General features: G+C 41.0%; 2 protein-coding genes across 4 annotated transcripts in view; one reads left to right on the top strand and one right to left on the bottom strand.

The window, feature by feature from the left end:
* The window catches only part of LOC133619650 (cilia- and flagella-associated protein 44-like), a 79,290-nt gene extending 75,615 nt beyond the window's left edge, over window positions 1-3,675 (bottom strand). For all 3 annotated transcript variants that reach the window (XR_009817454.2, XM_061980815.2, XM_061980816.2), the window contains exon 1: window positions 3,458-3,675. Coding sequence is in view for 2 of the 3 variants with exons in the window: in XM_061980815.2 (XP_061836799.2) it covers window positions 3,458-3,493 (36 nt within the window). In the remaining variant the exon portion in view is untranslated. The remainder of the gene's footprint in view (window positions 1-3,457) is intronic.
* A 2,776-nt stretch (window positions 3,676-6,451) lies between these two features.
* Window positions 6,452-26,355, top strand: part of cenpe (centromere protein E) — a 91,469-nt gene continuing 71,565 nt past the window's right edge. Inside the window, exons 1-10 of the mRNA XM_061980810.2 lie at window positions 6,452-6,582; window positions 11,217-11,329; window positions 11,417-11,506; window positions 11,943-12,064; window positions 12,148-12,267; window positions 18,899-18,980; window positions 19,073-19,140; window positions 21,714-21,785; window positions 21,867-21,918; window positions 22,016-22,103. Coding sequence (XP_061836794.2) covers window positions 6,527-6,582; window positions 11,217-11,329; window positions 11,417-11,506; window positions 11,943-12,064; window positions 12,148-12,267; window positions 18,899-18,980; window positions 19,073-19,140; window positions 21,714-21,785; window positions 21,867-21,918; window positions 22,016-22,103 — 863 coding nt within the window. The 5' untranslated portion in view covers window positions 6,452-6,526. The remainder of the gene's footprint in view (window positions 6,583-11,216; window positions 11,330-11,416; window positions 11,507-11,942; window positions 12,065-12,147; window positions 12,268-18,898; window positions 18,981-19,072; window positions 19,141-21,713; window positions 21,786-21,866; window positions 21,919-22,015; window positions 22,104-26,355) is intronic.

Here is a 26,355-nt window from a genome sequence, read left to right as displayed (position 1 = left end):
GGGAGAACACCACCACTACCTGTGATCTTGTCCTTTCGGTCATAACCCAAAGCTCATGACCATAGGTGAGGATGGGAACGTAGATCGACCGGTAAATTGAGAGTGAATAAATGTATGTTTGTTGTTCAATAAAAAATATAATAAAACATTTAAAAACATTCAAATTATCTGCCTTTATGTGCAGCTTGCTACCTAGATAGCTCGCTAGCTGGGACTGGCGTGAGGCTAGTGCGAAGTGTGTCCGCCTGTGAGTGCTCAGCAGCACCCGCTGCTCGGTAGGGACAGAAACTGCATGTTAGAATAATTGTATCTAAGTTATCACAATACTTTGTGTTGAAATGAGTTCCCGGCGAGAAGTCAAAAGCTGTCTTTGAACCTACCAAGAAGAAGGCTTGTAAAACTCCACTGTGTAGGGGGGGAAGCAACATGAAGGTGTTCTGGTTCTTTCATGTATTGTAATCAACAGAAATATATTGTCTTGACCCAAGAACTACAAAAGCGAAGAGGAAGCAGGACCAGACTCCCCTCCAGGTACCGCTTTTTTGAACTCTTTTACGAACCTCTTTTAGAACTCTTTTACGACCTCTATTTTGAACTGACCTTTTCTTTTGAACTGTTTTGTAATCAAAGGCGATGGCTGTTACGACCCCCGTCCCTTTGGAGGCAGCTGTTGCCATGTGGTCAGGGAAAGTCCAAGTAGTGAAGTGAAGTGAATTATATTTATATAGCGCTTTTCTCTAGCGACTCAAAGCGCTTTACATAGTGAAACCCAATATCTAAGTTACATTTAAAGGCCTACTGAAACCCACTACTACAGACCACGCAGTCTGGTAGTTTATATATCAATGATGAAATCTTAACATTGCAACACATGCCAATACGGCCGGGTTAACTTATAAAGTGCAATTTTAAATTTCCTGCGAAACTTCCGGTTGAAAACGTCTAAGTATGATGACGTATGCGCGTGAGGTCGATGGTTGAAACGCAAATATTGGGACGCCATTGTATCCAATACAAAAAGCTCAGTTTTCATCGCAAAATTCCACATTATTTTGGACATCTGTGTTGGTGAATCTTTTGCAATTTGTTTAATGAACAATGGAGACTGCAAAGAACAAAGCTGTAGATGCGATCGGTGTATTAGCGTCTGGCTACAGCATCACAACCAGGAGGACTTTGACGTGGATAGCAGACGCGCTATCCGACGCTAGCCGCCGACCGCATCGATGATCGGGTGAAGTCCTTCATCGCTCCGTCGATCGCTGGAACGCAGGTGAGCTTCGGTGTTGATGAGCAGATGAGGGTTGGCGTAGGTGGAGAGCTAATGTTTTTATCATAGCTCTGTCGAGGTCCGTAGCTAAGTTAGATTCAATGGCGTCGTTAGCAACAGCATTGTTAAGCTTCGCCAGGCTGGAAAGCATTAACCGTGTAGTTACAGGTCCATGGTTTAATACTATTGTTGATTTTCTGTCTATCCTTCCAGTCAAGGGTTTATTTATTTTGTTTCTATCTGTAGTTAAGCCCGATGCTATCACGTTAGCTCCGTAGCTAAAGTGCTTCGCCGATGTATTGTCGTGGAGATAAAAGTCACTGTGAATGTCCATTTCGCGTTCTCGACTCTCATTTTCAAGAGGATATAGTATCAGAGGTGGTTTGAAATACAAATCCGTGATCCACAATAGAAAAAAGAGAGAGTGTGGAATCCAATGAGCCCTTGTACCTAAGTTACGGTCAGAGCGAAAAAAGATGCGTCCTGCACTGCACTCTAGTCCTTCACTCTCACGTTTTTCATCCACAAATCTTTCATCCTGGCTCAAATTAATGGGGTAATCGTCGCTTTCTCAGTCCCAATCGCTCTCGCTGCTGGTGTAAACAATGGGGAAATGTGAGGAGACGTTCAACTTGTGACGTGACGCTACTTCCGGTACAGGCAAAGCTTTTTTTTATCAGCGACCAAAAGTTGCGAACTTTATCGTCGTTGTTCTATACTAAATCCTTTCAGCAAAAATATGGCAATATCGCGAAATGATCAAGTTTGACAGATAGAATGGATCTGCTATCCCCGTTTAAAGGGGAACATTATCACCAGACCTATGTAAGCGTCAATATATACCTTGATGTTGCAGAAAAAAGACCATATATTTTTTTAACCGATTTCCGAACTCTAAATGGGTGAATGTTGACTAATTAAACGCCTTTCTAATATATACAACGTGACGTCACATCGGGAAGCAATCCGCCATTTTCTCAAACATTATTTTCCATTTTTTCGACTGTTTTCCGTACCTTGGAGACATCATGCCTCGTCGGTGTGTTGTCGGAGGGTGTAACAACACGAACAGAGACGGATTCAAGTTGCACCAGTGGCCCAAAGATGCGAAAGTGGCAAGAAATTGGACGTTTGTTCCGCACACTTTACCGACGAAAGCTATGCTACGACAGAGATGGCAAGAATGTGTGGATATCCTGCGACACTCAAAGCAGATGCATTTCCAACGATAAAGTCAAAGAAATCTGCCGCCAGACCCCCATTGAATCTGCCGGAGTGTGTGAGCAATTCAAGGACAAAGGACCTCGGTAGCACGGCAAGCAATGGCGGCAGTTTGTTCCCGCAGACGAGCGAGCTCAACCCCCTGGATGTCTTGGCTCACACCGTCCCTTATGCCACCGGAGATGATCGACCTTAGCTTCCCTGGCCTGCTGACATCAACTCCAAAACTGGACAGATCAGCTTTCAGGAAAAGAGTGCGGATGAGGGTATGTCTACAGAATATATTAATTGATGAAAATTGGGCTGTCTGCACTCTCAAAGTGCATGTTGTTGCCAAATGTATTTCATATGCTGTAAACCTAGTTCATAGTTGTTAGTTTCATTTAATGCCAAACAAACACATACCAATCGTTGGTTAGAAGGCGATCGCCGAATTCGTCCTCGCTTTCTCCCGTGTCGCTGGCTGTCATGTCGTTTTCGTCGGTTTCGCTTGCATACGGTTCAAACCGATATGGCTCAATAGCTTCAGTTTCTTCTTCAATTTCGTTTTCGCTACCTGCCTCCACACTACAACCATCCATTTCAATACATGCGTAATCTGTTGAATTGCCGAGCTAATGTCACTATAGCTTGCTGTTCTTTCCGCCATGTTTGTTTGTATTCACTATGTGACATCACAGGAAAATGGACGGGTGTTTATAACGATGGTTAAAATCAGGCACTTTGAAGCTTTTTTTAGGGATATTGCGTGATGGGTAAAATTTTGAAAAAAACTTCGAAAAATATAATAAGCCACCGGGAACTGATTTTTAATGGTTTTAACCATTCTGAAATTGTGATAATGTTCCCCTTTAAATAAAAAAAAATCATTTCAGTAGGCCTTTAAGAGACTGTTTTTTTTTTTAAATTTTGAAACAAAAACAACAGTATTATATCTGAGAATAGTAAAAAAAAAAAACAGCAAACCTGATTAGAAGCATCCTGAGCAGGATCTGTATCCATAACACCACAATCATATATGTCATCAATCTACTTTTTACTGGCCTATGGTCAAATTTGCCAAATTATCTTATAAATATATTTTTTATATTTACACATAATACGCAAAATAGGTTGTTGTAGTCAAACTCAAAAGGTGTTGCAGTTAAAAGAATGAATGCAAGACTAATGGCTAGAGTACTGACGCTGGCAGACCCAGGTGCTACCTTTGTGACGTCACCGTCATCGTCAAGATTGTCGGCTGCCGGGAAACACGTTGGAGTGTGGCTGGATCGATCCAAATACCGGTCGTTTCGATACCAGTAAACGTAACAATACAAATGTCGGTGTGATCGATACGGTTTTGGGCACATGATGACTCGAGCACAAAAAGCCAATAGGGATTTTCGTTCCCAAGTCTGGCACTACTCTTTTTTTTTTGCATTTTTGCATAGACAATGCATTGTGGACAATAGGTTAAAAGTTATCCGCACAGCCATAAATGTATAAAAATATAAATCTCAAAAAAACGAAAATCTTATGCAGCTGTTTTTTCTTGTAAATGTATTTACATTCATTCTGGAAACAGAATCTCTCTCACAAATTGACATTAATACATATACCTAACATTTGAGACAAGTATTTTAGCATTGGTATACTTTAATTTGAATTTAAACCATGAAACATACCCAAAAAAAGGAAAAAAAAAAGGCTTCAAAATAAGTGAATAGCAACCTGTACAATTGAACATACACATGGTACATTTTGCTAAACAATAATGTTTTATACATTTAAGAAATGCAGTAGATACTGTGTTATGAGAGGAAGTAAAAAATAAAATAAAATAAAGAACATTTTAATTGGCCCAAATGACATCAATCAAAATATTGAATAATGCCGAAAAATGGAAATACTACAAAAACTGCATTACAGTTTAGAATCCGTACACAATATAGTATAAAACAATATTTACATGAACAAAACAATAAGTTGATGTCACAGCAGGTTTTTTTTTTATACTTTTTTTTATTTTTATTTTGTCTTAACTTTGCACATTTTTAAAGCCATATCTCAAGAATTCTTTGATAGATTTTCCTCAAATTTGGCACAAACTCAAACTATGATTATTATATTTTTTAAGGTCAAGTGCACTGTAACCTCACATTCTATTTTTAAAGTATTTTACTTAAGTAACTAAAAAAAAAAAAAAAAAAAAAGTAAAATACTCTGAGGGAATGAAAAGAAATACTGTAATTTTTTTTATTTGGTTACTTATTTCGCACTGTTGCCAAGGGAACGTTACTGTGCTCTTTAAGTCTTAGGGATGTTGCCTTGTATATTTAATCCTGGATAATATTCATGACAAATGTGTGCTTTGTTTTAAAGATGTGCTATTTGGATTTACACAGTATGAGAAAACATTTGAAAATGAATTTTTACCTTTGCAACCTCATTATACTATTGGCTAAGTGTTATATTCATAAATATAAGTTTTTCAATACCTGACCTGTTTTTCGTGCCTTTAAAAAAGAATTAGAAATTTACTTTAAAACGCTTTCTACTTCTTAACAACCAAACAGTTATGAAAACTATGTGTGAGCCCAGGGGCGCCGCTAGGGATTTTGGGCCCCATGAAAAGAATCTTTACAGGGCCCCCAACACAGTGTCATTATTTTTTCTGTATTATAATTTCATCATCATTAGGGGCCTCTCTGGGCCCCCCTGCATCATGGGCCCCTAGAATCCGTCTCCTTTACCCCCCCTTTTCGGCGCCCCTGTGTGAGCCTATGGCTTTTAGACTTAGACTTAGACTTAGACTTCCTTTTTATTGTCATTCAAATTTGAACTTTATAGCACAGATAAGAACGAAATTTCGTTACATAAGCTCATGGTAGTGCAGGATAAAAAAGCAATAAGGTGCATATATAAATAAATAAATATATATAACTAATATGTATAATATACATATTTATATATATATTATAAATAAATATATATAAATAAATAAATAGATTACTGTACAAATAAATATATTGCACTTTTTCACATGCGTCCACGTTTATGGATGTATGTTTTATTGTCTTTTTTATTCCAGCGAGTTAATCCATTTTGGGGGGAATTGAGGGGATAATTTAATTATGATGCGTTCAAGAGTCTTACGGCTTGAGGGAAGAAGCTGTTACAGAACCTGGAGGTTCTATATATATATATATATATATATATATATATATATATATATATATATATATATATATATATATACATATATATATATATATATATATATATATATATATATATATATATATATATTATTTGCATTCTATTTAATTTAATTTAATTTATTGAGTTTACAACCACCTGGTGCTATTTTGTACTGTTTCTGTACTTGTTTTGATTATTATTATGTATTTACTTGTATTTAAATGTTGCATATTATAAAAAAGATTTATCAAAATAAAAAAAGGAAAAAAAAAAAAAAAACATAGAAGGGTGGCTGGATCGATCCAAATACCGATCGTTTCGATACCAGTAACGTACAGATCGATACGTTTTTTGCCACTTGAAGGCTCGGGCACAAAACGCCAAAGGATTTAAATGACAACAAATACTGTAATATTTTTTTTATTTGGTGACTTATTTCGCACTGTTGGCTAGGGAACGTTAAACGTGAACTACTGTGCTCCGAATTTGCCTTTTTATATGAAAAGGCGTCGACTTCCGTTTCCGCTTAAATGAACTGTTCCAAATAATTAAACCTTTTAGTAATATAAACAAAAACATACTTTACTGTAATATAGCACCCTATTTATACATAAAACATGCAAATACACAACATATATTAAACTATTTCTACACAATTTTGCGGCGTTTTTGTTACAACACCCCCGTCTGCGAATGGTTTCGCCCAGCCGCTACATTGACCAATCAGGGAGCAAAGTTTGAGTAGAAAGGGAGGCAGGCACCGCCTGTGTGTGAATTCAAAGTTAAAGTTGTTTTGAGCGCGGCAAGCAAAGAGTCAACGGTTTAGCAAGTATTTGATTTCAAAACTGGAAAATGGCCGAAGAATCGGCGGTTAAGGTTTGTGTTCGGGTTCGCCCAACAATTGAGAGGTAAGTTTTTTTGTTTAGTGTGGGTGAAATGCAACTAAAAATGCCGTTTGGTGTAAACTTTGCTTTTACTTAATGATCAACCGAAGTCAGGGGTTGGCAACCCAAAACGTTGAAAGACCCATATTGGACCAAAAATACAAAAAACAAATCTGTATAGAGTCGCAAAAATAATGAAAAACCTCTTATAAAGTCTTATAATGAAGGCAACACGTGACGTAAGTGTCTATATTAGCTATTATCGCCTACTATTAGTAGTAGGCTATTATAGTCCTTTGAGCGCTTGGTCCTGCCCCACCTCAAGGACATCACCGCCCCCGTCCTGGACCCACTGCAGTTCGCCTACAGAGCCAACAGGTCTGTGGATGATGCAGTGAACCTGGCCCTCCACTTCATCCTGGAGCATCTGGACTCCCCAGGAACCTACGCCAGGATCCAATTTGTGGACTTCAGCTCTGCCTTCAACACCATCCTCCCTGGACTTCTACGAGACAAGCTCTACCAGCTCAGCGTGCCCGACTCCCTCTGCAGTTGGATCAATGACTTCCTGATGGACAGAAGACAGCACGTGCGGCTGGGGAAGATTGTCTCTGACAGTGGAACCACAAACACTGGTACTCCTCAGGGCTGTGTACTTTCCCCCTGCTGCACCTCCAGTCACCAGTCGGTAAAGCTGCTCAAGTTTGCGGGTGACACTACTCTCATCGGGCTCATCTCGGATGGCGACGAGTCCGCCTACAGGAGAGGGGTGGACCGGCTGGCGTCCTGGTGCAGCCTCAACATCCTGGAGCTGAACGCCCAGAAAACAGTGCAGATGATCTTGGACTTCAGGAAAGTCAAATCCCCACCACCCCCCCTCACCCTGATTGACGCTCCCACCCCCGTCTCCATTGTGGACTCCATCCGTTTCTTGGGCACCACCATCACCCAGGACCTCAAGTGGGAGCCGACCATCAGCTCCCTCATCAAGAAGGCCCAGCAGAGGATGTACGTCCTGCGGCAGCTGAAAAAACTGAAGTTGCCGACCAAGATGCTGGTGCAGTTCTACTCAGCAATCATAGAGTCCATTCTCACCTCCTCCATCACCGTGTGGTTCCCCGGCGCCACAGTCCGGGACAAGCATCGACTGAAGCGCATGGTACGTGCTGCTGAGAAGGTGATTGGCTGCAAACTCCTACCCCTCCAGGACCTGTTCTCCTCCAGGACCAGGAGGCGTGTGGGTCGGATCACAGCTGACTCTTCTCACCCTGGACACAAACTATTCTCCCCTCTCCCCTCAGGCAGGAGACTACGGTCCATCCAGACCCACACCTCCCGCCACCTGAACAGTTTTTACCCCTCTGCCATCAGACACATGAACAATAACAAGATCTGGTAGCTCAGTTACAGCTCATGTTATTCTATTCTGTGTTATATGTGTTTTATGTTGCACGATTGCGCCGAGTAAAATTCCTAGTTTGTGAACCCGTTCTCAAACAATGGCAATAAAAACTCTTCTGATTCTGATTCTATCAAAATGACAATGTGTCGCAGGCTGAAGCAAATCTTCGTTGACAGAAATGTTGAAATTTAACATTTATTCTACACATTTTTAAAACATTGGAAACCCTTAGTAAATCAGAGGCTACACAGACGGTGAGCTAACTCCTGGAAATTACTGGCTTTTATTTGCCAAATGTATAAATGTGTGTGTCCAAGCTAAAGGAAGCGGAAAGCTGTCTTCTTTTAATGGATTTATTACAATCCTTGGCAAGCTAGGTAATGTTTGCTGTGGTCTGGAACAACATGGCACACAAAACAACTATCTGAAATGCAGCCAATATTACATACGGATAATGTGTCATGAGACATGCAAAACTAAATGAATACAAAGAGGATCAAAGTAAAGGATATTAAATGAGCTCAAATATACCTACAAACGAGGCATAATGATGCAATATGTACATACATCTAGCATAAATGGCATGTTAGCATTGATTAGCTTGCAGTCATGCAGTGACCAAATATGCCTGATTGGCACTCCAACAAGTCAATAACATCAAAGAAGTGCACCTTTGTGCATTTACGCACAACATGAAACTTGGTGGATAAAATGAGGCAAAGGAGTGGAAGAGTTTACATGTAAACAAACAGTTCACACTATGGTGAGTTCAAGAACGGCTGAAATTAGTAGGGCAAAATGATGTTCACCAAAATGGTAAATGGGTTATACTTGTATAGCGCTTTTCTACCTTCAAGGTACTCAAAGCTCTTTGACACTATTTCCACATTCACCCATTCACACACATTTACCCATCAGTAACAAGGGTGAAGTGTCTTGCTCAAGGACACAACGGATGTGACTAAGTTGGTAGAAGGTGGGGATTGAACCAGGAACCCTCAGGTTGCTGGCACGGCCACTCTTCCAACCGCGCCACACTGTCCCCAACATATACTCTCATCAGTGAAGCATACACACAAACATATTAAACAGTGGGCTTTCTAACAATTGGGAAGGTTTGTGTCATGTTTGTCCTCAAACAAAAAACATACTAAAACAAAAACATTGTTTCCCCCCACATCTTTTTCCATTTTCAATCCTTTTTAAAAAAATGCTCCAGGGCGGCACTAAAGAGCCGCGGGTGGCTGACCCCCGACCTAAGTAAAGGCTAACAGTGACATGGCAGCAGTGCCCATTCTAATCAGTGTTGTACCCAGTAGAAGTTGTAACATCAGGGTTCGTAAGAGAATAAAAAAAAAACTGGAAAAGTCATGGAATTTTAAGCCTTCCGTGATAGCGACACCCGTGGGCCTGTCGCGTAACACTACACAACCAGTAATGCAGTGGTTCACAAACTTTTTCACCAAGTCCTAACTCAGAAGAGACTGTGCTCTCCAAGTACCACTATATTGACAACATTACAATACAGTATTGTAGTCGACCAAAGTATTCATTAAAACAAGGCAGAGGTTTTATTTAACCAGTATATTTCATTTTTTTGACCACCGTTTTAACAGTAATACTGCATTTAAAATATAGGAAACTCAAACACTACTTTAATCAAGTGATTCTTTGGCATACCCCCGTTTATAGAATCACTGCAGTAGTGTTTTATAAAGGAACAGTTTATTAGTGTAATTATACTCTAAAACACGTATTGATTGAAGCTCTAAAGCAGGGGTGTCAAGGTCAAGGTAGGAGCTTGTCGGAGCCACTGTGTCAAACCTGTTAAAGAACTGGTTTAGCTCACTGGCCCTCTCTTTGTCTCCGTCCACCCCCCTACCCCCCGACGGTTTGCGGCCGGTGATGGTCTGCATACCTCTCCAAACCGCTTACATGTTGTAGTCCTTCAGCTTCCTTCCAGCTTCCTCCTGTAGTTATCCTTGGCCTCCCTGAGTTTGGTCTTCAGCAGCCCCTGAACTCTTTTCACCTCCTCCCTGTTACCAGCATTGAATGCCCTCTTCTTCTCATTCAGTAGGGCTTTGATGTCCTTGGTCACCCACGGCTTGTTGTTTGGGTAGCAGGTGAGCGTCCCTGATGGGACATTTGAGTCAACACAGAAATTGATATAGTCTGTGATGCACTCTGTGAGCCCATCAATGTCCGCTCCATGAGCACCTGCCAGTCAGTTAGGTAAAAACAGCCCTGTAGTATGCATCACATGGAGGGTATGCATGGGATTATAAACCAAATTTTAAAACACTAACCGTATTTTTCGGACTATAAATCAGTTTTTTTCATAGTTTGGCCGGGGGTGCGACTTCTACTCAGGAGCAACTTATGTGTGAAATTATTAACACATTACCGTAAAATATCAAATGATATTATTTAGCTCATTCACGTAAGAGACTAGACGTATAAGATTTCATCGGATTTAGCGATTAGGAGTGACAGATTGTTTGGTAAACGTATAGCATGTTCTATATGTTATAGTTATTTGAATGACTTTTACCAGGCACGTTCTCAGTTGGTTATTTATGCCTCATATAACGTACACTTATTCAGCCTGTTGTTCACTATTCTTTATTTATTTTAAATTGCCTTTCAAATGTCTATTCTTGGTGTTGGGTTGTATCAAATGAATTTCCCCCAAAAAATGCGACTTATACTCCAGTGCGACTTATATATGTTTTTTTCCTTCTTTATTATGCATTTTCGGCTGGTGCGACTTATACTCCGAAAAATACGGTAACACTCTGAATTTTTAAACACTCACTTTACTCACAAATCCATATTGAATAAGCACAGAAAATGCAAAAATTCAGTTCACAAAATTCAAACGCAAAAAATTCTGTGACAAGATATCAGTCGTACACCACTGCGAATTGCAACCAAAACAAGAAACGTTGGTAAATATATATTTTTGGACCTTTTTTGATAGGCAACTGAGAAATGTGTACTGTACTACTTCAGTTCCAAGTAGAAAATGTCAATCCACTGATCAGCTACAGTCAAACCTTTACTTTGAAGGACCTAAAAGTCCTACATACTATTTACAAAACACAATCAGGTCTGTCACAAGCATATTCAATCTGTAAAGCCCCAGTTATTAGCAGATGTTTGTTCAAAGCACTTGACACATGCTCCTCTGGTTCCTGCTTTTTTCACACTTGTATTTTTGCTTTTAAGAATATCTAATAACTTGTCTTTGTTACAGAGAAGAAAGTGTTGATTCAGATACGACAGAGCCTGTGCAACTCTTCTGGAAAGCTGATAAGAAATCAATTTATCAGATTGATGATGGCAACTCAACAAAGAGCTTCAGTTTTGGTGTGGTTTCCTGCCTAAATCATCTGAGAACGTTGAGTAGAATAGAATTGTAGCGCAATCTAGTTTACACTTGTTTGTTTTGAATAGACCGGGTGTTCACCGCGGAACAAACAACCGATCAACTTTACCAGGCTATCGCAAAGCCGCTGGTTGTTTCAACTGTCGAAGGATACAATGGTATGTGATCGTAACGTGTCTGTAAGTCAGACAGTAACACAAGTGAGTACACCCTTTACATGGCAACCATTTTTATTACAGCAGGGACAATACCATAGAAGTGCAGAGAGTATACATAAAATATCAGCTGAAAATGTGTTAAAACACAGCAGTTATTGTATAAGTAACTTTCAAAGTGAGTGAGTAGCAAGATAATTAATGGCCTTACTTTCAATAAAGCAAGGTGATAGAAGTGACTTGTCTAGATTTGCATGGGAATGTGAAAGTGGATTTGAAATGTATTGTACTTAACAAGCAGTACACTTATGAGGCTTAAATAGTCTTATTTCTAATAGTATTGTCCTTTGTAATAACATGGCTGCTGAAATGTAAGGGGTGGCCCACTTTTGTAAGGCACTGTAAGTAATTCATTACATTGTCTGTTTTTTCACAACAGGCACCATATTTGCTTATGGCCAGACATCTTCAGGAAAGACATTCACTATGATGGGGAGTGGCCACGCCCCTGGTGTCATACCAATGGCTGTTGAAGATGTGTTCCAAACCATTAAAAAAAATGTAAAATATATTGTACATGTGAAATATGCTGTATTGCATAATTTAACATATTTTTTTACTGATGGTTTGCCTTTGATCTGCAGTGTCCGAATAAGAAGTTTCTTCTGAGGGTATCTTATATGGAAATCTACAATGAAACTGTGACTGATCTCCTTGTTGGCAGCTGGAAAAGAAAACCTCTTGAAGTCAGAGAGACACTAAATGTGAGTTAAATTTATTTGGGGGGGGGGGCAAGTAATTGTAACCTTTCACTGTTCATCTTTGGGCGTCCCACGATTCGATTCGATATCGATTCTTGGGGTCACGTTTCGATTATAAATAGATTTTTTTCGATTCTCGATTCAAAAACGATATTTTCCCGACTCAAAACAATTCTCTATTCATTCTATACATAGGATTTCAGCAGGATCTACCCCAGTCTGCTGACATGCAAGCAGAGTAGTAGATTTTTGTAAAAAGCTTTTATAATTGTAAAGGACAATGTTTTATCAACTGATTGCAATAATGTAAATTTGTTTTAACTATTAAATGAACCAAAAATATGACTTATTTTATCTTTGTGTAAAATATTGGACACAGTGTGTTGTCAAGCTTATGAGATGCGATGCAAGTGTAAGCCACTGTGACACTATTGTTCTTTTTAATTTAATTTTTTTAATTTAATTTTTATAAATGTCAATGAGGGATTTTTAATCACTGCTATGTTGAAATTGTTACTAATATTGATATTGTTGTTGATAATATTCATTTTTGTTTCACTACTTTTGGATTGTTCTGTGTCGTGTTTGTGTCTCCTCTCAATTGCTCTGTTTATTGCTGTTCTGAGTGTCGCTGGGTCGGGTTTGGTTTTGGAACTGGATTGCATTGTTATGGTATTGCTGTGTATTGTTTTGTTGGATTGATTAATTAAAAAAAAAAAAAGATTTTTGAAAAATGAGAATCGATACTGAATCGTACAACGTGAGAATGGCGATTTGAATTCGAATCAAATTTTTTCCCACACCCCTAGTAATCTGTATGTCTTTTAGTGCCGGAACAGCAGAGTGATGTACTCCTGATTTGTATTAACTTACTATATTGCTGGATTGCAATCACGTGACCCATAAGCGCTTCCACGTTTCAGGTGGTGATCTGGAGTCAGGCTACGGTTTATTTGCCTGCATCTGTGCAAATTTGGCCATATTCTGAAAGGTTTACAGGCAAATATCAATCAATCAATCAATCAATCTTTATTTATATAGCCCTAAATCACAAGTGTCTCAAAGGGCTGCACAAGCCACAACGACATCCTCGGTACAAAGCCCACATACGGGCAAGGAAAAACTCACCCCAGTGGGACGTCGATGTGAATGACTATGAGAAACCTTGGAGAGGACCGCATATGTGGGTAACCCCCACCCTCTAGGGGAGACCGAAAGCAATGGATGTCGAGTGGGTCTGACATAATATTGTGAGAGTCCAGTCCATAGTGGATCCAACATAATAGTAAGAGTCCAGTCCATAGTGGGGCCAGCAGGACACCATCCCGAGCGGAGACGGGTCAGCAGCGTAGAGATGTTCCCAGCCGATGCACAGGCGAGCGGTCCACCCCGGGTCCCGACTCTGGACAGCCAGCACTTCATCCATAGCCACCGGACCTGTGCCCCCCCCCCCCCCCCCCCCTCAAGGAAAAGGGGAGCAGAGGAGAAAAGAAAAGAAACGGCAGATCAACTGGTCTAACAGGGGGGGCTATTTAAAGGCTAGAGTATACAAATGAGTTTTAAGATGGGACTTAAATGCTTCTACTGAGGTAGCATCTCTAATTGTTACCGGGAGGGCATTCCATAGTACTGGAGCCCGAATAGAAAACGCTCTATAGCCCGCAGACTTTTTTTGGGCTCTGGGAATCACTAATAAGCCGGAGTTCTTTGAATGCAGATTTCTTGCCGGGACATATGGTACAATGCAATCGACAAGATAGGACGGAGCTAGACCGTGTAGTATTTTATACGTAAGTAGTAAAACCTTAAAGTCACATCTTAAGTGCACAGGAAGCCAGTGCAGGTGAGCCAGTATAGGCGTAATATGATCAAACTTTCTTGTTCTTGTCAAAAGTCTAGCAGCCGCATTTTGTACCAACTGTAATTTTTTAATGCTAGACATAGGGAGACCCGAAAATAATACGTTACAGTAGTCGAGACGTAACGAATGCATGAATAATGATCTCAGCGTCGCTAGTGGATAAAATAGAACGAATTTTAGCGATATTACGGAGATGAAAGAAGGCCGTTTTAGTAACACTCTTAATGTGTGATTCAAACGAGAGAGTTGGGTCGAAGATAATACCCAGATTCTTTACTGATTCGCCTTGTGTAATTGTTTGGTTGTCAAATGTTAAGGTGGTATTATTAAATAAATGTCGGTGTTTAGCAGGACCGATAATCAGCATTTCCGTTTTCTTGGCGTTGAGTTGCAAGAAGTTAGCGGACATCCATTGTTTAATTTCATTAAGACACGCCTCCAGCTGACTACAATCCGGCGTGTTGGTCAGCTTTAGGGGCATGTAGAGTTGGGTGTCATCAGCATAACAATGAAAGCTAACCCCGTATTTGCGTATGATGTCGCCTAGCGGCAGCATGTAAATACTAAAGAGTGCAGGGCCAAGAACCGAACCCTGAGGAACTCCGCACGTTACCTTAACATAGTCCGAGGTCACATTATTATGGGAGACGCATTGCATCCTGTCAGTAAGATAAGAGTTAAACCACGACAAAGCTAAGTCTGACATACCAATACGTGTTTTGATACGCTCTAATAAAATATTATGATCGACGGTATCGAAAGCAGCGCTAAGATCAAGAAGCAGCAACATAGATGACGCATCAGAATCCATCGTTAGCAGTAGATCATTAGTCATTTTTGCGAGGGCTGTCTCCGTAGAGTGATTTGCCCTGAAACCAGATTGAAAAGGTTCACAGAGATTGTTAGACACTAAGTGTTCATTTAGCTGCTGTGCGACAATTTTTTCGAGGATTTTCGAAATAAAGGGAAGGTGGGACACCGGTCGGTAGTTTACCATGAGGTCAGGATCGAGGTTAGGTCTTTTGAGCAGAGGATGAATAACCGCTTTCTTGAATGCTAGGGGAACAGTGCCAGAGGAAAGTGATAAGTTTATAATATTTAGCACTGATGGACCTAATAATACAAAAAGCTCCTTGATAAGTTTCCCAGGAAGTGGGTCAAGTAAACATGTTGTTTGTTTTATCCCACTTACACGCTGTAATAGTTCCTCCTAATGTTATTTCATCAAAAAGAGAGAGACTATTTTGTATTGCAGTATCCGTCGTAGATACAGTTGTATCTGTGTTCATAGAACCCAGTTGTAGCTGGGATGCGTTGTCTTTAATCTCCTTTCTAATGAGTTCAATTTTCTTATTAAAGAAATTCATAAAGTCATCTGCCGAGTGGGTGGAGCTATTGGGAGGAGTCCCTTGTTGGGTTAGCGATGCTACTGTACTAAACAAAAATTTAGGGTCGTTTTTGTTGAGGCGGATGAGATTTGAGTAATATTTAGCTTTAGCTAAGGTAAGCATGCGTTTATACGATATTAAACTATCACTCCATGCTTGATGGAAAACCTCAAGCTTGGTCGCGCGCCATTTGCGTTCCAACTTTCTACATGATAATTTATGAGCTCTGGTTTCCTCTGTAAACCATGGGGTGCGCCTTTTAGGGGCCCTTTTTTGTTTTAGCGGTGCTATACTATCAATGGTTTTGCGCAGGGCATTGTCAAAGTTGTTAGTGAGGTTATCAATAGAGCCGACATAATTTGGGAATGGTGCCATTACCGAAGGCAGTAGGTCAGCAAGAGTCATCGTTGTGGCGGCATTAATGTTGCGGCTGCTATAGCAGTTATTATTATTATTAGTTTGTTGACAATGAGTCAGAACTTCGAATTTTATAAGGTAATGATCGGACATTACTTTAGTATACGGGAGTACCATAACTTTGGAGGTGGTGACACCCCTGACCAGCACTAGATCTATCGTATTGCCGTTGCGATGCGTAGGTTCATTTATTATTTGTGTAAGACCACAGCTATCAATTATAGTCTGGAGCGCCACGCACTGAGGGTCCGATGGGGTATTCATATGGATATTAAAGTCCCCCATTATGATTATATTGTCTGCGTGCGTCACTAGATCAGCAACGAACTCTGAGAATTCATTAATAAAGTCCGAGTAGGGCCCTGGGGGGCGGTAGATAACAGCCATATCGAGAGGCAGCGGTGCGACAGACCTCATAGTAAGCACCTCAAACGATTTGTATTTATTATTTAGGTTAGGGGTAAGGTTAAAGTTTTCATTATATATTAGTGCGACCCCCCCACCCCTTTTAAGGGGACGGGCAATATGCGCATTCGTATAGTTAGGAGGAGATGCCTCATTTAGCGCAAAAAATTCGTCTGGTTTGAGCCAGGTTTCGCTAAGACCAATGACGTTAAGATTGTTGTCTCTAATGACCTCATTAACTAATAACGTTTTGGGAGACAATGATCTTATGTTTAAAAAGCCCATATTATAAGTATTGGGCTGTTTTGACGAGTTTTTGTTTAAATTATCCGTAGTAGAAATATTAATAATGTTGCGTTTATTATACGTAGTGCACTTTAAATAGTTTCGACCATATCTAGGAATTGATACGACGGGAATTTTCAGATTGTTTGCTTGATGCTGCGATCGACTGAACACATCATGATTTGCCACCTCAGTAGAATGCATATCTACCCGGACACATTCACAACAGAAAACACATTATGTGAGTTGTGTGTTATTCTAAGAAAATTGCTATGCGTACAGGAATTATCCAGCCTGGTGCTGGCTAGTTCTAGCTTAACTGACTCCTCACCCGGACTAGCAGGCTCTGTAATTGCCTGTGACCGGGCTTGCTCTAGTGTAGTTAGTCAAATGTGACTTAAACAGTAGTCTATATTCTTAGACAGGATGATGGCGCCTTCCTGGTTAGGGTGAAGGCCGTCCCTCATCAGCAAGCCTGGTTTGCCCCAGAAAGAGGGCCAATTATCAATAAACGTTAGTCCCTGTTGTCTACAGAAGCTAGCCAGCCACTTGTTAAGCGAGACTAATCTGCTATATCTCTCATCATTGCCTCTCGCAGGCAGGGGGCCAGAGACATTTACTCGATGCCTGGACATCTTTCTAGCGAGATCACAAGTCCTGGCTATGTTTCTCTTTGTAATCTCTGACTGTCTCATTCTAGTGTCATTGGAGCCAACGTGTACAACTATATTCGCATAACTAGTGGTGCGATTAGCCTGTCGTACGTGTTTACTAGGCCTGTTGCGAGTTAGCTCCTTAAGATTAGCCTCAATGTCAGGTGCTCGGGCCCCCGGGATGCACTTAATTGTGGCTGGTTTGCTAAGCTTTATGTTTCGGGTGATGGAGTCCCCTATGACTAAGGTGTCGTGCCCGGTAGACTGGGGTGTAGGACTAGCTAAAGAGCTAAATCTATTATGCGTCTCAACCGGTACACCGTAGCTTGTAGGCCGCTTAGGACTGCTACAGGCTGGGCTAGTTAGCTCGCTACAGCTAACGCTAGCAGATGTGTCCGCAACATCTAAAGTTACGAGATTATTCTGCTCTAACTGGCGGACACGGCCCTCTAGCAGAGCCAGCCTCTCTGTGAGTAAGGTGCAAGACGCGCAGGAAGCCATACTCACGGTGTTTTCTGTCACCGAGTGAAGTTCCTGCTGTCTTCCGAGAAGTCCTGGTCACGGTGTGCAGGAGTAGACTCCTTCTGACCGGCGCCCGGCGACGCCTTTCTCCGCGCTAGCTTCGTTAGCTTAGCAGCTAGCTGCTAGCTAGCTGCGGGAGGGGTGGAGAGACAGAGATCGGGTGATTTGCAAGTTAAATAGTACTACTAAATATGTTGAGAAAGTAATAAAGAAAGCTGCAGAACAATTTAAAAGCACACAAATAGAACGATACTTAGCTTTTTCGAAACAGCGAGCAGTCAGCGAGCAGTCACGCACGGTCATAAAATACATAAGCGATCATGAAAAAATATTTGAAATTGGATGAAGTGGATTTTCACACTCTAAGAAAAATAATTTTCAAAAGATTTAAACCATTATTCACTGAAATAGATATTACTGCTCGGCTCGACCACATTTTTCTTTGGAGACATCATGTCTTTACATCTGAGGGGTCCACAAATTAAACTTTAACTGGTGGAAAACAATGGAATTCCCATTTCTAATACAAAGTAGCGTATTGTTTGAACTTATATCTGTTAGTAGACTTGACATGGAAATGGAGGCACGTAAATAAGACCGCCCTCAAAAAAGCACATCCTGAAGTGACAGTCAGACAGCGGCTTAAAGATGGTCTGTAAAACATAACTTAGGCAACATTTTGGACAAAGAACCAGTATGACATGTTATGTAGACCACAGAGAAGTGTTTTAATGATAGGACCCCTTAAGTACTCAAGGACACGGAAACTTGACTCTTGAAAGACATCCTTGCAGCGACCCACCTGGCAGACTTAACTGGCCTGCATGAATTTCTCAGACGTAGTGGAAACTTGATTTTCAGTGATTTTTGGTCATAGAATCCAAATGCAGTTACGCATGAATTCTGACTGTGACGTTACACTGAATCTTTGAATTTTCTACATTTTCATTTTTGTGATGCACACATTTGATGTCCCCATCAGAACTATATAATTATCTTCAAATTATATCAAATCTACAGAGAAATTGTTTCAGAATGCACAGCAGTGCTTTCTGTCCTTATTTGTCAATTCCAAATTGAAATGTTATACATGCTGTATGCAGAAAAACATCTATGTTGCTGACCTGACGGAAGAAGTGGTCAATTCTCCTGCACAAGCGCTTGCGTGGATTCGTAAAGGAGAAAGTAAGTCTGAGGTTTTAGCTCATCGAGAAGATTTCTTTGGTGGTTAACATTATGCATTGTTTTTAATGACCAATGTGTGTTTAACCCTACAGAGAATCGTCACTATGAAAAGACTAAAATGAACCAGCGGAGCAGCCGTTCACACACCATTTTTCGAATGGTAAGTATTGTAAAACATATTCCGTGTTTGTAATATTGAGACATACTGACTTTTTAATGTTTTTTGCAGCCCTTCCGGGGTGTAGGGGTTTTGTGATTTATGCGGCTGAAAATGCCTGATTTGGGGGCGCTGCTTCAAAAAATGAGATGTTTTAGGGCCTATTTTAAAAAAATATTTGTAACGGACACTGTAATGTGTGGTCACAAGTAATGTACGGTATTTGTATTTACAAGTCTTTATATTTTATTTAATAAAAATTTCTGTGGGGATTTATATTGAAATTTTACCACCTTAATTACCGCATTTTTCGGAGTATAAGTCGCAGCGGCCGAAAATGCATAATAAAGAAGAAAAAAAACATATATAAGTCGCACTGGAGTATAAGTCGCATTTTTGGGGAAATTTATTTGATAAAACCCAACACCAAGAATAGACATTTGAAAGGCAATTTAAAATACATAAAGAATAGTGAACAACAGGCTGAATAAGTGTACGTTATATGACGCATAAATAACCAACTGAGAACGTGCCTGGTATGTTAACGTACCATATTATGGTAAGAGTCATTCAAATAACTATAACATATAGAACATGCTATACGTTTACCAAACAATCTGTCACTCCTAATCGCTAAATCCCATGAAATCTTATACGTCTAGTCCAGGGGTCGGCAACCTTTACCAGTCAAAGAGCCATTTTGACCAGTTTCGCAAGTTATAGAAACCAATGGGAGCCGCAAAATTTTTTTGAAATAACACTGCATACAAAGTTTTCTTTTTGCTTTGTGCCATATATAAACCAGGGGTCTCAGACACGCTGCCCACACCCTTATATGGAATATGAAAGCTGGTGCGGCACGCGGGTTTTAAATGAATGGCGCTTGTCAGCGTCATGCGTGCCGTGATGGTACAGCATATAGCACCCGCTACAACCACCGTGCCTGATCAGCCACACGTTGTATGGTGTTTCCGCTTGCTCACGTAGGTGACAGCAAGGCATACTTGCTCAACAACCACACAGGTTACACTGACGGTGGCGGTATAAAAAAAAAAACTATAACACTCTTACTAATAATGCGCCACACTGTGAACCCACACCAAACAAGAATGACAAACACATTTCGGGAGAACATCTGCACAGTAACACAACATAAACACAACAGGACAAATACCCAGAATCCCATGCAGCCCTAACCCTTCCGGGATACATTATACACCCCCGCTACCAAACCCCGCCCACCTCAACCGACGCACGGGGGTTGGGGGGGGTTGATGTGTGAGGGAGCAGGGTTGGGGTGGGGGAGGGGTTTGGTGGTAGCAGGGGTGTATAATGTAGCCCGGAAGAGTCAGGGCTGCATGGGATTCTGGGTGTTCTGTTGTGTTTACGGTATGTTGTGTTAAGGTGCAGATGTTCTCCCGAAATGTGTTTGTCATTCTTGTTTGGTTTTGGTTCAAAGTGTGGCGCATTATTAGTAAGAGTGTTAAAGTTGTTTTATATGGTCACCGTCAGTGTAACCTGTGTGGCTGTTGACAAAGTATGCCTTGCTGTCACTTACATGTGCTAGCAGAAGATGTATAATGTATAACAAGTGTTGGGCTGGCACACTGTTAATACAGATTGTAGAGAGCGCCAAATGTTGTATCAACATGGCACGCCCTTATTATAGCTGTAAGGTTGAAAATCGGTGAATATTAATCCCGCGAGTTTTCTGCGAGAGGCACTGAAATCCGGAAGTCTCACGGGAAAATTGGGGGGTTCAGCAAGTAAGCTGCTGAGCCGCATCAGAGTGATCAAAGAGCCGCATGCGGCTCCGGAGCCGCGGGTTGCCGCCCCCTGGTCTAGTCTCTTACGTGAATGAGCTCAATAATATTATTTGATATTTTACGGTAATGTGTTAATAATTTCACACATAAGTCGCTCCTGAGTATAAGTCACACCACCGGCCAAACTATGAAAAAAAACTGCAACTTATAGTCCGAAAAATACGGTATCTCGATCTCAGTGAGTTGGTAAAGCATTCTCTTCTCGACTTTTGTCAGACAGGAGTGAGAGAAGGAAAATTATCCGTTGCCCGCCTTTACTTTACACATAATTTGTCTGCTAGCCTCACGTGCAGATGTTACATCTGCTGCCATTTTTGCACTTGACTATGGTGCAATTGTGTTATTTTAAGGGGTTTGTTTTAATTTGTAGGCCTGACAGGATGTGTTACACCAATCTTGCTCTGTTTAAAAAGTGCTTGTCCATCAAACTCTGTTCCACACATTGCATGTCGTTCACCCTCGCTTTTGTTGAAAACATTGGCGAAGCGTTAACAATTTATAGCTCTGATTTTGTTGGTAAATGAGACGATGAGAGATTATCTTCACAGATTGACATCTCAATGTAAGGTGGGTGGGTGATGAATGCCATTGCAGGGACACATTTGATTAGTTTGGAATGTGTTGTACATGTTTTGAACACTATTTGATGACAAATCCATTGGCGAAATGACAATTATTGGTTTATTCTAATAAAATAATTATGCTTAATTTACTACCAAAGTAATCACACATATTTTGCGTTCTCTTTAGATCCTAGAGAGTGAAAGAAGCGACCCGGCATCAGGTGAAAATGCAGATGGAGCCGTTATTGTTTCCCATTTGGTAAGATGGCTTCTTTTATCATTAGAATTTAATTTATTTTACTACAGTTTTCCCTTAATAATTCTTATCTCTCTATTTTAGAATTTGGTTGACTTGGCTGGATCAGAGAGAGCGAGCCAAACGGGGGCTGAAGGTAAATTTCAGCTCAAATACTTTTTTAGTGTTGAAGCTGAAAATCTTTCTTTGTTTACTTGACTAAACACTAATTTTGGCTTGTTTTGTTGTCACAGGAGCCCGCTTCAAAGAAGGCTGCAATATCAATCGCAGTCTTTTCACACTCGGCCAAGTGATAAAAAAACTTAGTGAAGAAAGCCAGAGGTATGTTAATAACAGTATAGACCAGGGGTCGGCAACCTTTACCAGTCAAAGAGCCATTTTGACCAGTTTCACAAATTATAGAAAACAATGGGAGCAGCAAAAATGTTTTGAAATTTTAAATGAAATAACACTGCATACGAGGTTTTTTTTTTGCTTTGTGCAATGTATAACCAGGGGTCTCAGACACGCTGCCCACACCTTTATGTGGAATTTGAAAGCTGGTGCGGCACGCGGGTTTTTATTTATGGCGCTTGTCAGCGTCATGCGTGCTGCGATGGTACTGCATATAGCACCCACTACAGTCAGCGTGCCTGATCAGCCACACGTTGTATGGGGCTCACGTAGGTAACAGCAATGCATACTTGGTCAACAACCACACAGCTCACACTGACGGTGGTGGTATAAAAAAAACAAAAACTTTAACACTCTTACTAATAATGCACCACACTGTGAACCCACACCAAACAAGAATGACAAACACATTTCGGGAGAACATCTGCACCGTAACACAACATAAACACAACAGGACAAATACCCAGAATCCCATGCAGCCCTAACTCTTCCGGGATACCAAACCCCGCCCACCTCAACCGACGCACATGGGGGGGGGGGGTTGATGTGTGAGGGAGCAGGGTTGGGGTGGGGGCGGGATTTGGTGGTAGCAGGGGTGTATAATGTAGCCCGGAAGAGTCAGGGCTGCATGGGATTCTGGGTGTTTGTTCTGTTGTGTTTATGTTGTGTTAAGGTGCAGATGTTCTCCCGAAATGTGTTTGTCATTCTTGTTTGGTTTTGGTTCAAAGTGTGGCGCATTATTAGTTAGAGTGTTAAAGTTGTTTTATATGACCAAAGTCAGTGTAACCTGTGTGGCTGTTGACCAAGTATGCCTTGCTGTCACGTACGTGTGCAAGCAAAAGATGTATATTGTCTAACATGTGTTGGGCTGGCACTCTGTTAATACAGACTGTAAGGGGCGCCAAATGTTGTACCATCATGGCACGCCCTTATTATAGCCGTAAGGGTGAAAATCGGTGAATATTAATCCTGGGAGTTTTCTGCGAGAGGCACTGAAATCCGGAAGTCTCACGGGAAAATTGGGGGGTTCAGCAAGTAAGCTGCTGAGCCGCATCAGAGTGATCAAAGAGCCGCATGCGGCTCCGGAGCCGCGGGTTGCCGACCCCTGGTATAGACCAAGGGTGACCATTACGTCGATCGCGGGGGGTGTGTCAGTCGATCGCCAGCCCGGCATTAAAAAAATAGACCTAAAAATTAGCGACCATCAATCTTCACAAATGACTTAACTTTCGGCACTTAATTGACATTCACGGCACCTGAGGAACTTGTAAGATGACGTTGGCTGCAGTGACTTCAGTATGAAGAAAAAAGCAAACGGCAGAAAGGCCAGAAACCTGCTGTCAAAAGCTTAAAGACCGACTGCACAGTTCCTGTCTTCACAATAAAGCGCTGCTCTATCCTGCCTGCGCGAACAAAATAAGAGTTTAAAAAAAAGCTAGAGCACACAAGCTAGCAAGGTACGGAGTTTGCCGTCAATGTATTTATTGTAAAGTGTAAAGAAACTAGAAACGTGATGTCCACTCTTGCTTTTATAGAACTGCGTTTAATGAACACCTTCAAACATCAATCATACTCCGCTGTACTCTTTACCGGCATCGGTACCGCTCTCTATGCTATCAACATCCAACTTCCGGGATCACGTGAGAGACTCGAGAACTCTTAAAGGGGCCATGCCCATTTTCACAACATTACATCCCTCCCTGTCTTTTCAAATTAAATGTCCTTGTTTCTGTTGAAAAAAGGACTGTGTGGTGACACTTAACTTAAGTCAAACTAAAGATTTTGCCAGTTCAAACTTTCACAATGACAATACAATACAAATATTTTAAATGGATAACAAAAGCCTCCTGACATTAGTATACAGGAGCAAATAGAAATTCAAAGGTTAATTCAGTCCAAGAGTCTCCTTGGGAGTCGTCTGTCTGCTCTGACAGGGTATTTCCTCTGGTCTTGATCCTGGTCATGAATCTGATCACCGGTACTGTCCTCATCATCATCACTGCTGTCACTGTCACAATTCAGTGGGACAAATGGTTGGTGTTTCGGGAAGCTTATACAGGGACCTGTGCCTGGTGACTTCATGTCTCTGTCTTTTTGCGGTGACCATTGTCACTGAGATGACCTTGTATGGCTTGGGGTTGAATGGTATTTGCTGGTCAGGAAGGGTAATACACAGACTCAGAGTGGCAGCTTCAAAAGCCTTGTCCCCCATAATTTTGAGCCGTGTCCCGGGTTCTGGTTGAGGTGTGTGGTGTGAGCAGGTCAGTGAGTTAAATGGGGGCATCACCTTGCAGACAGTGGTGGGTGTGCAAGAGGACCTTGTATTCAATGCGCCCATAGGTGGGGAGCCAGTGAAGTGTGCAGAGGATGGGGGTGATGTGCTCGTATTTCCTCACCCTCATCAGGACCCTGGCAGCGCTGTTCTGAACTAGGGATGTCCCGATCCAGGTTTTTGCACTTCCGATCCGATACCGATATTGTTTTTGCACTTCCGATCCGATACCGATACTGACCGATAATGGCCTATCCGAGCATGTATTAAAGTTTAAAGTTATTTAGCCTACTTAGTTGTCAGAATCATGTTGAAAAGGGTTTTAGTACTCTTGATAACAACTAGCCAGCTGAATTAGGTGAGTTTGAATAGTACACAATGGTTGGTAACAAGAAACTGACCTGTTTATTCAAGGATAAACACAAAATAGACAAAATTATACATGACAAACAGAAATGGCATCATTGAAACTAGGGCTGGGCGATATGGCCTTTTTTTAATATTGCGATATTTTAAGGCCATATTGCGATACACGATATATATCTCGATATTTTGCCTTAGCCTTGAATGAACACTTGATGCATATAATCACAGCAGTATGATGATTCTATGTGTTTTGATTGATTGATTGAGACTTTTATTAGTAGGTTGCACAGTGAAGTACATATTCCGGACAATTGACCACTAAATGGTAACACCCGAATAAGTTTTTCAACTTGTCCACTTAAATTGATTCATCATACAGATATATACTATCATCATAATACAGTCATCACACAAGATAATCACATTGAATTATTTACATTATTTATAATCCAGGGTGTGGAGGGGGGCGCCGGATGCAAGTGTCAAAAAGACAGCCAAAAGAGTTTGATATGAGAATAAATCTAAAGTTAAAATATAGGGTAGAAATGCATCCATTTGCAGGAAATGTAGTCTTGATTTTCAACATTTTCTTTCAAGGCTTGCATGTCTACATTAAAACATTCTTCTTCATACTGCATTAATATATGCTACTTTTAAACTTTCATGCAGAGAAGGAACTCACAACTAAAAAAATCACAAATGTTTTCATACGGTGTTGATCTGGAAATGTTTGCCTCAGCATTTTGATGGTGTGGGCGTGTGGCACCGAATGGAGATAAACGTCTCGACAGACATTATAATATTTGAACAATGATGACGAAAACTGTTTTCTCTGTCGTGTCCGTGTGTCGAAAATTGTTATGCGCTTATTTTTTTATTTGATTTTGTGCGTGGCATATAATTGCTATGCGCAGAGGACGTTTAAACAGTGCGCAATTGCACAAGCGCGCACCTTAGAGAGAACGTTGGTCACACGGTTGCGCTAGCATCACAGCTAACGTTAGCCATGCTGCTACCTCTATGCTCGGGGAGGACATAACGTATGTGACGTATGACGTGACAGTATGTGACGTGTGTAAGAAGGTGCGCTTGCTGTCTGTGAGAAGCACAGACACAGAAAAGAGTGAGAAGAGCCTGTCGTGTAATGCCAGCAGCTAAAAGCAACTGCGTGAGAATCCACAGACCTTTAGATGTGTTGAAGGTGTGCTGGAAAATGCGGAACGAAAATTAGGTAGCAGCAGAAAAGTGGAATGTATTTTTTAAATAGGTGCGTTGGAAAACATGGAGCGGAGTTTTTTTTTTAAACTGGATCTGGATCGGCATTTTCCCATGCCTTGCCGATACGCATTTTTTTGCAAATATCGGCTTCCGATCCAAATATCGGATCGGGATATCCCTATTCTGAACATACTGGAGCTTTTGGAGGCTCCTGCCAGGGATTCAGATGATATGTGTGTTACAGTAATCAAACCTGGAGGAGAAAAGGGATGGATGAGCTTCTCTGAAGCTCGGAGCTCAGACTATCAACAGTGGCAGTGGGGG

The sequence above is a fragment of the Nerophis lumbriciformis genome, linkage group LG20, assembly GCF_033978685.3.
Source record: "Nerophis lumbriciformis linkage group LG20, RoL_Nlum_v2.1, whole genome shotgun sequence".
Taxonomy (NCBI): Eukaryota; Metazoa; Chordata; class Actinopteri; order Syngnathiformes; family Syngnathidae; genus Nerophis; species Nerophis lumbriciformis.
This window is presented reverse-complemented; position numbering and strand designations above follow the sequence as displayed.